The sequence below is a fragment of the Molossus molossus genome, unplaced genomic scaffold (genome assembly GCF_014108415.1).
Source record: "Molossus molossus isolate mMolMol1 unplaced genomic scaffold, mMolMol1.p scaffold_m16_p_10, whole genome shotgun sequence".
Classification (NCBI taxonomy): domain Eukaryota; kingdom Metazoa; phylum Chordata; class Mammalia; order Chiroptera; family Molossidae; genus Molossus; species Molossus molossus.
This window is the reverse complement of record NW_023425345.1, coordinates 43,724,679-43,737,821: the sequence shown is the minus strand read 5'-3', so window position 1 is coordinate 43,737,821 and position 13,143 is coordinate 43,724,679. Positions and strand designations below refer to the sequence as shown.

The following is a 13,143-nucleotide window of genomic DNA, read 5'->3' as shown; positions in this document are numbered from 1 at the left end:
TTAATAAAGAATGATTATACTTTCCATAAACTATGGGCCACAATAATGCCACTTTTGTAAAAACATTGTAGTTATATCCCTACCCAAGGGAATTTAAGAATTTTGGAAGAAAAACACCTCTTTCGACTAATTTTCTCCCAAGAAACTTAGAATAATAGTAAAAAAAGAAAAAGAAAAAGAAAAAGAAAAAAAAAAAAAAAAGGACAACTATGGAAGTGTTTGAAGATGCTTAGCATTTTTAAAATCAGGCTTTCTTCTCTTTATTATTTACTTCACTAAACTTTTGTATCAGATTTCCAAGTTCTCTCCTTTCAATTCTGAATTTTCTAAAAAAAAAAAAAATTATCCTATGACAAGTGAAATATTCTTTTGTTAATGATTTAATATAGTTTTTAGGGGGAAAAGAAACTAAATACAGGTAAGTGAAAAAAAATGAGACTAACACAAAAAAGCTCAGTCTCTAAAAAGATATTACATAATAACTTCATATTATCCAGATCCCAAACTAGTTCAAATATTAGTACATTCTGGGAGCAAGGAATAGCAATACATAATATAAATCACTGAAAATTTGTATTTTTACACCTGTTCGGAGTTTTATTTTGTTCCAGCCACTGGTGCAGGAACCAGACAACGTGCAGCTTCCGCCAGCTTCCCTCAGGTCCCACCTGCCACCCTTTCCGCCCTGCTGGTGCTGCTGCCTCCCTCCCTCCCTGGGTCGTGCCTGATGCTTCACTGGGAAGCTTGCCCAGCAGGCTGTGGAAGTGGGAGGAGAGGTGATGCCCATGGGTCTATTCTTAACCGATGAGGAACAGGCGTGCATGGAATCTTCTCCTTTCGTCCCAGGCAGGGCAATTCTGAATTGCTAAAGCTCCTCAAAGGTCCCCAGGGATGGAGTACTGGTGCCCACAGTAGTTGCCAACATGATAAAGCTTCCTTCTATCAGGACCTTTTCCCTTTCCCGTTCCCTCCGCTTTCTCCTCATATCTGCACCCTGGGATCATATTGAAACTAAACAAACAAACAACTACAACAACAAAACTCGACCTTTCCCCACACCCGTGAGTCAGGCTCTGCTCTGGGGAGCTCCAGACAAAGATAAGATTCCTCTCCAAAATAAGAAAATAAATCGCTTCCTAACATTTAATTTATGCTCACCATAATAATTTACCTTTGGAAACATTTGAGGAGACTGTCATATGCACTGCTTTTTGATTCAGCTGCGAAGCATGTCTGTAGTTATTATTTCTGATAGTATATTTTGTTGGGTGACCAACAAAATGGATGTTTCACCTGCTTGGTGAGCAAACTAAGTCTTTTGTAAATTCCTGGGCTAGAGCCCAGTTTTAACATCCTTGATAGGGACTTCTTGCATTCTTGCAGTTCCGCTACATGCAGGAAAATTGAGTATTAAAATTAGAAGTAAGGAGCTCTTTAACTAGGCAAGAGGGGAAAAAATGAATAAAACTTAAAATTCTACCGAGATGCACTTTAAAACCAAAAGGAAAGAGAAGCTTATTTTTAAGTCCCATTGTTTAATATTTTCACTTGAAATGTCAGGAAAGCAACTTTGAGATTGGGTCAATCACAGTGGATTAGGTGTTTCTCTAACTTTTTATTTTATTATTATTTTTTTAATATGCTATTTTTCACTGTTATTTTTATAACTCAAACCTATAGTACAAGGTAAGGTTCTTAGTTTTCTCAGTCATCTATCTTGTTAAACCATTGGTTTCTCCCATCACATTTTAAAATAGAAACTGCAACTACAGTAGTCAGTCAAGCTCTTCCCACCATAGAGAGTCATTTTCCTAGAGTAGAATGTGACAAATGTCCTTTTTTAAGCTTTCATGCTTGTCTCTTTGGTATTCAAAGTTCTATTGTTAAAAACTGAAATGTTTTTTAGAAAAAAAAATGAATGGAGTCCGGTTGGTGTGACTCAATGACTGAGCATCGACCCATGCACCAAGAGGTCACTGGTTCCCAGTCAGGACGCATGCCCAGGTTGTGGGCCCAATCCCCAGTGGGGGGCATTCAGGAGGCGGCCAATCTATGTTCTCTCTTATCGATGTTTCTATCTCTCTGTCCCTCTCACTTTCTTTCTCTCTAAAATCAGTAATGGAAAAAAAATAAAAAATAAATGAATGGAAACAATAATTTGTTGATTTACTTCCAGGATTTTAATCATTCTCTAGAGAGGCAAGACATAGGTTCAGATCTGGTTATGACAATTATTACTCAAATGGTTCTAAGCCTCAAGTTTTCATCTTTAAAACAGGGGTACCCTCGGATTGTGTGGATTCAACATAATGAGCTAAATGAAGTGTTTGGCATAGTTAGGGCTCAACAAATATTATCATTCTTATCATCATTAATATCATCATCACCATCATCTTTATCATCATTATCATCATCTTTGTCTTCAAATGTCCAAAGACCGAACAAGGAAAAGCATTAACCACTTTTATTTCATTTCGTTTACACAACAATCTTATTGGTCGATGATTACTCTATCAGCTTTACAGGTGAGAAAACAACTATTCAGAAATTTCAAATAAATTTTCTACTGAATTTCTCAGTGACAAATGAGATATCAACCTATGTCTTCTTAGAAATAAAGTACATACATAATCTATTTAATGTGGACTTGCAAAATGTCAGGAATCTTAAACTAAACTCTTCAATGCTACCCACATTTTCCTTAAAATTATCATTTGAGTAAATTTATGTGCTAAATACTATCTTTGTTACTTAGGAATGAATAATAATATAAAGGAAGAAGAAAAACCCTATAGTTCAAAATGGCTTTCAAGCTCTAAATACTGATGTCTTCTCTCAAGATACCTCAGACTTGTTTATTACAAGGGTTTGTAATGTGGTGAATTTCTCTCTTTCATGTTTCTTTTCTAATAGCTGTGAATGTAGTTGTCAGTTTAATAATTTATGAATATTGGGTCTTCTCAGTCTGCTCTTAGCATTCTGCTCTCTAAACTTCAGCTGAACCCTTGTGAGGATTAACTAATGACGCATTGAAATCCACCCAAATCATAACCTATAGCACCAAGAAGTAAAAGAAAAAAAGAAACTTCCCATCAGTTTGTGTATTTATAACAAAAACCTTGGGTTGGTTTTGTGGTTTCCTTTCAGAAACATGGCTTTGAGAAAGCCAGGTTATAAAACTTTATTTGGTCATACTTCAGTATCTCTATTATCACATCTATTTAGTGCCTACCATATGCCCAGCACTGAGAGAAAAACAGACAAAACCCTGCCCTCATGAAACGAATATACCAGGACACATGAAGAAGGGGAGACAGAATGAAGAGGACAAGCTGGGGAGGAGGGGCAGCTTACTGCTCGCGGCTCCAGGAGGGCACTCACTGAGCACAGCAAACAAAAAGTCTGTGGTATGGCATGAAGCCTTGAACTTTGAAAAAGATAATCTGAGTTTTAGACACAGCTCTGACACTTCTCATTAGTGCTGAGGCAGGTCATGAATTTCTTTAGCATCCATTTGCTCATATACAAAGGTGATGTCATGTTTTCTTAATTTTAACTCTTTCTGCTTAAAAGTATGAGATGACTTCACTTTTCCTATACAATCAAGTCTAATTTTTAGCACTGTATCCAAGACCTCAATTATCCTTCTAGTTTCAGTTTTCCAGGTCTTATTCCCTTTAACTAAGACAAGTTGTTCCCTTTCTATCTGGCTGATACCTATTGGTACTTTAAAATCAGGTCTAGGGAGGTTTTCTTTGGGACATTTTGATTGTTACTTATTTTCTGCCTTCACGGGTAACATTATGAGACACATAATTGGTTTTATAATTTTTTCCTTTGAAAATGGAACTACTGAGCCAAATAGGATGAAGAATTTAAGGATGCTTTTATAAATTACCAAAATGCTTTCCCAAAAACTTAAAATTCACTTTCATGAGAAGGTTTGTCTCAAAAGAACCACGGGTGCTATTATCTTGGTTTTTATTTTGGCCCATTGTTTGTCAACAGTAGGACTCTACTCCTCTCCCAGATCAGCCAGTGAGGAACCTCTGCTTTTCTCCTAATAATTAGCTTAAAATGCCCAACATATTAAACACAAAAAAATGTAGTGTTAGTTGCCACATACATCAACGGGGCACAAAATATTGAAAGATGAAACATCCTGATCTACTTCTCAATAAATATAGTTAGTTTGATAAAAATTGAACTCACCTGATAGCTTTCCACTATTTTTTCTACAACGTGTTCCCAATGAACAGATATCTCGGAAGACGATAAGACTTTCACGCCTACTCCTGTTGGGGCTTCACTCGGAGCTGAAATGGGATGAACGCATTATATTCACACATAAGATGTCTATAATATAAAATTCAAATAACTCCATTTGCTATATGGGTGAATTAAAACTATATCTTCACATTTTAAATAGTTTCAATATTCCCAAAATAAAATAAGTCCAATAATTGTATTACCTTTCTCTATTTTTTTAATGTTTATTTTATGGTCATTGGTGATAGATGCACACACATATTCTTATGCATAAATGTTAATATAGACATACACATAAACGTGTACATGCACACATTCATAAACATAAATGTTAACATAGACATACACACATACATATACACATGCACACACACACACACTTTTATAAAATATGGAGAGCTTCATGGATTTCTCTTATATCTGTGAGCAAAAACAACACTATTTTTTTATTTTCTTCCAAATAATCTCCCTAAAAAGCCTGTGAATACAAATCAAAAGTTGTTATATGTAGCTTATTAATGCTACATTGTCAAAGATAGAAAATTTGGTGTTTCCAATAGAAGATTATTTATTAAAATTAATTATCAATTTTCTCATACTTTCTATTTATATGCCCAAAAGAAACATAGCAATACTGCCCTCTTACTCTTTTATGTTTAAGCTAAGGCTTTTTATTTTTAAGATCATTTGAAACATGTTGTGACATCCACTGCTTCTTGGGCTCGGGGAAACTTTTATAAGTCTAATCTTTTATCTGGGCATGAAGTCAAATATGTATCAAAACGGCCTCTGTTCAGTAAAGAAAAAAAGTAATTGACATCCCTACTGAAACTTACACAAAAAAAACGAAGGGAAAATTTAAGCAGGAGTGATCAATTTTTATGGTCTTTTATTAGCAAGCCACAATCCTCTTTTACGTTAAAAATGTTCTGCATAAGAACACTGTTAACTTTCCAAATCAAGGTAAACATGTAGCACTATGATTGATTTCTTAGTAGTTCAAAAAAGATGAACACATACAAGTTTTGGCATATGCAGGTTTTATGAGGCTCATAAAACATTTAGGAGAGAAATATATTTTAATATAGGTAGCCATGACTAAAGAGATGACAAGAATGGGTTTTTGCCTGATTACTTTAACATCAAATAAAGCAATAAAAAAATTGATGTTGGGTGAGAAAAGAACTTGTAAAATGCTTTTTACTTTTATTTTCTCTGTGAGATGTACTCATGTTTTTTAAACTATTAACACTGAACCAGTATATTTCTGCTGAATCAGAACAAGCATAGAGAATGTAAGTTATTACTCAGAACTAGAAAGCCCTGAATTGATAACAAACTTAAATGATTTCTACTTTTTGTTCTTTTTATGTGTTTAGTTAGCTAACTTAAAAAGTATGTGTGTTTATACAGACACATACATACACATATAAGATTGCTTTACATGTTTGTATTAGAAGTAAAAATCATGAGATGGCCCTGGCCGGTTTGGCTCAGCGGTTAGAAGGTCAGCCTGCAGTCCTGAGAGACCCGGGTTTGGTTCCCGCTAAGGGCACTTACCTCGGTTGCAGTTTGTCCCGGCCCTGGTTGGGTTGTGTAGGTGGCAACCACTCGACGTGTCCCTTTCACGTTGATGTTTCTCTCTCTCTCTCTCTCTCTCTCTCTCTCTCTCTCTCTCTCTCTCTCTCTCTCTCTCTCCCTCCCACACTCTATCTGAACAAAAAATAAAAAAAATGTCCTTGGGTGAGGATAAAAAAAAAAAAAAAATCATGAGATGATTTGAATACACATTAATCTTTTAACAAACATGAAAGCCAATAACTCTACAACGAAAAAGCATATGTGAATTCTAGGGATAGCTGATGCTAATTTTGGAGTAAAACTATTGCTGACTGAGTAAACTAATAGATAATGTGTTTTCCTCTAAGAGATCAGAAGCATATCTAACATAGTTTAAAGTTTTCCAACTCTTCCATTTGTGTGTCTCACACATGTGCAAAAAGGAACTTGGCCAAGGACAAATGTGTTAGGTCAGAAGGCAATGAAATCTCCCTTTGCTTTTCTAGCCATTAATTATTTACATAGTACACATGAGGACAGAGATAGAAGAAGGAGGTGTTTTTTTTTTCTTTGTTTTTTTTCATTTATTTTTGTTACAGATGTTTCTCCTTTTTTCCACATTTAATAAGAAAATTAACAATAATAACATTGTAGCATATATAGGAAAACACAGAAATCAATGTAATTTCGTTTAATCTAAAACTATATATTATTTAGCATGGTTATATAAAGTCCTCTAGTGGAATGGTCTGTTCAGTTCGAGTTTCTAGAAAACAACTAGAAGCAGTATTTGTATCATTTTTTCCTAAAGAGCCCTCAAAAATGTTCCCTTTCTAAGAAAACAAATGCAACTGGCTTTCTGCCTTCTTTATCATAGAATTATGCATAATGCTACAATTATACAAATAGGTTAAAAGGGGGGAAATTTTACCAAAAATAAAAAAAAAAATGTTAAGGAATTTCTAAATAGGAAATGTCATGAATGCACAGACATACTGAAGTTCCAGTCAAGTATGGAGAATTTCTGACTGTAAAATTATAATCAATGGACCAGGAACAGGGGTCTAAGCCAACTATTTTTGTGGAGATATCCTAACTACCATGGACATGATATAAAAAATGAAAAAGATTTTGGCAACTTTCTTGTCATAGAGGTAGAGAGACTGACATTTCAATATGGCTCAAAATAATACTCATTCACTAAATGCATAAAATTATAAAAAGATCTCAATAAGTAAGATCCAAAAGGCAGCACATGAAATGCCTACCAGACAACTCGGTTTTCCCTCCCTGCCTGTTAGTAAGGTCTTGTTTTTACCCACCGTCTTGTGCTGAATTGATGACTGCTATGAGGCTGTAAGGTCCATCTCCTTTGTTGTTAAAGGCCTTGACTTTGACTTGGAATGCAGTGAAAGGTCGCATGGTCTCATCTTTATGGACATATCGACCAATATCTGGATTGGTAACTGTAACCTTTTTCCATTCATCCCCATCAAATGGCTTAAATGCCACTATGTAACCGAAATTGTTGCCGTAGTGGTATTCTCTTGACAAAGGCTAAATAGAAATTAAAATATTAAATAGCTTTAAGCAATACATTTAAGAAAAGGAAAAATCCTATGCCAATAATAATAATAATGATACACATAGAAGCATGTTCTTTGTAAAAAAAAAAAAAAAAAAAAACACACACACACTTATTTATTTATAAGTTAGTACTGCCTGAAAATTCCAGGGCAAATTGTGATAACTTCACTTGCCAAGCTTGCTATTCTTGGAATATCCCTGGGGCAGGGGGGTCCCACTCTAGGCCTTTGTATTTTTAGTTCCTTCTTTCTTTTACCTAGGATGCTCTTGCATACATCAGAAGGCCTCCTCCCTCAATTTCTTGAGAAAAATCACTTGTTCTCCTTGGCCACAGGATCGGCCATTTCCACACTCTTTCTATAATACTCTATACCCACCTCTCTGCTTTATTTTTTTCTCTTTAACTCTATCATGACATACACTATATATTTTACTTATTGTCTACTTTATTGTCTCTCTCAAGGATGTACAAAATGTGATTTTAGATTATTAGAAGGTACAGTCTAACATTTCCACAATAATTTAATATTTTTCTTATTGCTTGTTCTCTACTGAGCTTTTGCAATTAAAAGTATATCAGATTGGCTATGGAGCTTTCAAAAATGAATGATTCTCAGGCCCTATTCCCAGAGACTTTATTTCAAATTTTTAGAATAGGATTTCTAATTCTGACCCTTTTTTTTTTTTTTTTTTTAACAAACTCCACACCTTATCCTGAAGCTGATATTCCAGAGTTTAAGAAAATCAAGCCTTATAAAAAAGAGTAAGATGTCCTAATTTTCCTATTTTCTTCACTTCTGTATGTTACATTGATACTAAAATTTACATATAAGTAATTTGAGATTTGAACAAACAAAAGGCTTTTTTTCTAAATATTACTTAAAATGTGATTTAAATGACAAGTATAAAATGTGACTACGCAGCAAGAGTAAAGTCAATCTTTGCTAAATATCTCCTTTTATACAAACCAACTTGACTTATGTAAAGAATAATGCCTGCCATTTCTCATGCAGTCTTTGAAATTCTTTAGCGTGTAAGATGTATTCTTTGACTATCTGCAGGGATTAAATGCTGAAAACACTTAATGAACACATGGAGCTACATAAGACATGTTAGGTAGCCAAATGTCCGATGTCTAAGTCAGACGAGTTGGTACTACCACAGCCTTCCCCATCCCTAGCATCTCTGTCATTTCAAAATTACAGCTAAGATGCATTGTTTTCCAGACATTATAGTCTCTGATGTGGAACTTCTCTTTGGGTCATAAAAATTTAATAAAATGTTTTAGAACCTCAATAAAACACACTTGGATGACTTCTGAGACTGACCTATCATAATTAATTATGCTTGGTGATCAAAATAAATCTCAAGTGGGAAGCTCCAACTAAAAAAATAGGCGCTGATATAAAAGCCTTTTAACCGAATCTTTTGAGTTTTGAATGTCCAGTAAAAATGTCATACATTACATTCGGGTTACCAGGTCACAATGAGTTCAAAGAGAAAATCTCTGGAATCAGATAGTTGAAAAATTTGTTTAATCTTTTAGACCAACAGATCCCTCAGCCTCAAGGATCTATTTTTGCACACTAAGCCAGGTAAAATCTGACATTCATCTAGGAAAAAAAAAATAGTAACGTATTTCTGCTTGTGCTTTGGGCATTGTCTTTTATTTACTTCAAGAAACGAAATGGGTTGGAGAGAAAGTATAGGTAAGCAGCCTGTGATAAATACAACCTGCTCAGACTCACCGCCCATGTGATGGTCAGCTCTCTGTTGCTCCCTCCTCCACCTCCCACGTCAGAAGGAGCCACATTCGGAGCTGAAACAAACAAGCAAACTAATAAGCAAACAACAAGACCCAGAGGCCACATAATTTCTTTCAGACGTTGGAGTTCTTATTCACTACAGAAACTGTAAATTTTTTCTTTCACTGTGAAAGACAAACTACCCATGAGATCCACTCAATTATAACAACAATGCCTCACTGAAGCTATAATAATGTGTTTTACTGCCAAGATTAAATCCGATTCGGTGCCATAGAAATACGCCAGCTTCCTTCAGCAAAGGAGAGCAAAGCAAATTTGCCACCCCCGTCTTTATTTTTATTTTTCTGTGTCCTTTCATTTAATATGGTTTTGAAAGATTAGATGTACTTTGTTAAATGTTTCAGAGCTCTTACTTTTGAACCCTGGGGTCATTTCACAACTAACTGTTGTGCTAGTTCTTGCCTCCATGTACACATCACTGTTAAGAAATGGTGCACAGGCATCACCATAAGATAACGTGCCCCCCAAATACCTAGAACTATTAGAAATCTAACACAGTTCCTCGTGCCCCCACTTCCGATTCCTGACGCTCTTCCGGAAACCTGCCGGTCAGTGGCTCCAGCTGTCCCTCAATCCCATCCTCTTCCAGCAAACCTTCCGTTTTCAGTCTCCCTACTGTCGAGACTCTACTCTGCAGTCTCTTCATCCTTAAAAGTCACCTTGTTAATACTGTTTTCTTCTTAGTCTCCAAGCCTTCACCCCCTTTCCTGTCACTGACTGCAAAGAACAAATATATGTCTGTGTGTTTTTTTCTTATTTCACTCCATAATCACTTCTTAACAATCCATAACCTGGTTTTCCACTTCATAATCTTGAAATCACTCTCCCCCAAAATTACAAAATTGCTTCTAAGTGCCAAGTCCAATGGTCTCTTCTTTATTATTCCTCCAATTTATTCTTTCCCCTTGAAAGTCCTTCAGGGTAGGTGCTGCATCTTATTTGATTTGGATACTGTATCTTACCGCACACTGTATTTTACTGGACTTGCATCCGATAGGAGTTGTATAGATGGTAAGCATAGTTTGTCCCTGTACCCGAGGCACTTGGAGACCAGCTACCCCATACATGGACGATGTCTGTGTTTTTACAGAGGACATACATTTTCCCACACAAATGGTATGGCTCCAATCTATCATTTCCAGATTTGTTTATATTTTAAAGAAAAGATAAAACATCAGTCTTCGTTTGAGCCTCCAAATTCCTTCCACATAGAAAATAGTCAAGCTTTCCTCAGAGTGCTCAAAGGAAGCCGTCCATTTACTGAATTGCTATTCAACAAATAATTGCTATTCAAAACTTCAAAACTTCTCCTAATGTTAGCCATGTAAACTCCATGCTGAAGTATATACATTAATTGCACACAAACAAACATATGCATGTTTTTCTTTATCCTTATAAAACTATATCATGATTTTCTTTTCTGATAAATTTGTCTGTTGTTGGAGAGATTTTATTTTAATATTTGACTGTCAGCATATGAGGGGTAGAAATAAATTTGAATTCACAGAGATGTTAAAAGATAATTTACTTGTAGCACTTTAGATAAAACTCAGATGGAAGGCTGAGATATTAAAATAACCCCTGAAAACACTTTGAGCCCCGTAATTCATATTCTGAGGTTAAAACTCTCCATACTACAGAGAAACAAAGAACATGCTGTGTTGTAATCAATGAATAAATCAAATATTGTGTTTAACTATACATACAAGTATAGTGGTCACAGGTAAATGCTCTCAAACATAACTCTCTAGAATAATTTATTATACTATAATTTGTTGAATCAAATATTTCCTTTACCAGGGCAAGTATTATTTTTTGAGTCATTTCACTGTAATCCTGTTCATTATAACTAATCTTAACCTTTTTATTTAGAACAGAGTTAAACAATGGAGTATATTTGCATTAGGTTGAGTATTTCTTTTGTATTTTAAAGTGTTTATTTTAAGCTCTTTTTAACATGCTTCAAATAACTAATTCAAGATTTACTTTTCTCTGTAAAAATGACCCTTTGAGCTCATGATACTTAAAGTAAGACAAGTAAAAGCACAAAATACAAGTGTTTTTATATCTTCCTCGTATTAATAATTGACAGTTTCCTCCTTCGAAGGCCCAGTGGCAGTCTCAGCGGCCAGGGACAGGTTCACAGGTGCCTGGACACACAGCCTCGCGGGGCCAGGTCTGGGAAGAGGGGCCTGTGCTCTGCGTTCGCCTCAGCCCTGCAGGGACAGGACTTGGCCAGATCGGATGCCTTTCAGGGCAGTAAATCACCCAAAGCACAAAGAAGCTGACTTAACTCCAGGCTTCAGGGCACTTAGCAGTGAACAAACTAGACATTCTTTTAACAATAAATCATTTTTTAAAAAAGAGTTAAAACTAGCATTTAGGAAAATACAGAATTACTGAATTAATCATGAATCAATGACATAATTTTACTGTGAAAGGTTAAAAATAGTGATGTTTTTTAACTTGTCCTTTTACCACAATTTCAATCTAATGGTGATTCTCTAATACTGTTTATAAGAGTACTTCTATATTTCAGTCATAGACCTAAAAAATATTATAAAAGAAAATCAAGCCAATTCCCTGGCTGTTTTGTTTGTTTGTTTTTTCTATAAAAAGAAACTAATGCTGCCAGTTTTACCTTTAGATTTGAAGGTTTAAATAATTTGAATATAAGTCCAATAGTTCCCCACTGTCCATTCACTTTCCTCAGTTCCAGTTATCCGTGGTCATTTGCAGTGTGAAAACAGTACATGAAAAAATCCAGATAAACAATTTATACGTCTCAAATTTTGCTGTGTTCTGAGTAGTGCGCTGAAGCCTCCTGTGGTCCTGTTCCCTTTGTCCAGTGTATCCATGTAGTGTACATACCAGCCTGTCAGTCATTTAGTAGCCTCTTGGTTATCAGACTGACTGTGGTTATATGGCAGGGCTTGTGTTCAAGTGACCTTTTACTTTTTTAAGGGATTCAAAATTGTTAGATAAACAATGCTCTAGAGTCTAGAAAACCAGTGGGATTAAAGTGCAACATCTACTTTCATTCTGTCTTTAAATACATATTCTTTCTGAAGAGGTATTAATAACATCAAATGAACTATATCATATTTGTACATCCAAATGAGAATAATCCTTTTTAACCCTTATGATCTCCTGGTCTGATAGTGGAGCAGACTGTTAACACACCAAATGCATCTACTATATTAACATTAATTCCTTTCCATAGGAGGTAAAATAAATATATGTAGGCCAAGATAGGTAACAATATTAATGTCTTAGGAACTTATCAGGCTGAAATTGTAGGTTTGTTTATTTATCTAGTCTTTGTTCTCAAACAGAACATTTTTTAAAAAATTTTCTTTCACATTTATTTTATTTTCTTTCTTTTTAAAAACATTTCATTTATTATTTTTAAATTACACTTTACATTCAATATTATTCTGTATTAGTTTCAGATGTACAACATAGTGGTCAGACAATGTACTTTACAGAGTGGTCCCCCAGATAGATCAAGTACCCACCTGGCCCCATACATAGTTATTTATGGTATTGTTGACTATCTATCCCATGCTGTAATTCACCCCTGTGATTATTCTGTAACTACAATTTGTACTTCTTAATCCCTTCAAGCCAAAATTCAAATGGAAGGAGCAGAGTCAATTTATTAATTGCTCAATGAAATGATCATCTAAAAATAGGTCATCTGGAGAAATGTTGGCATGGACAGAAAAGAATGCTGTATGTGAAATAATAATAATGTATAATAAAATTATTACAAAGAACCCAAACCAATTATGGATTGTTTAAATTAAGGAAAAGAATGAACACTTAGTATTTTATCTCTCTCAATGTATTAAAAGCGAAAGCATCTAATGCATATGTGAACCATATTTTCAAACAAAAC

The 13,143-nt window shown here is 35.0% G+C and overlaps 1 protein-coding gene across 1 annotated transcript in view; it reads right to left on the bottom strand.

The window, feature by feature from the left end:
• CNTN1 (contactin 1) overlaps positions 1 to 13,143 on the bottom strand; it is a 311,723-nt gene that overhangs the window by 36,704 nt on the left and 261,876 nt on the right. The window contains exons 19-21 of the mRNA XM_036252416.1: positions 9,165 to 9,235; positions 7,152 to 7,386; positions 4,213 to 4,316 (exon numbers count right to left, since the gene is read on the bottom strand). Of these exons, the coding sequence (XP_036108309.1) occupies positions 4,213 to 4,316; positions 7,152 to 7,386; positions 9,165 to 9,235 (410 nt within the window). The remainder of the gene's footprint in view (positions 1 to 4,212; positions 4,317 to 7,151; positions 7,387 to 9,164; positions 9,236 to 13,143) is intronic.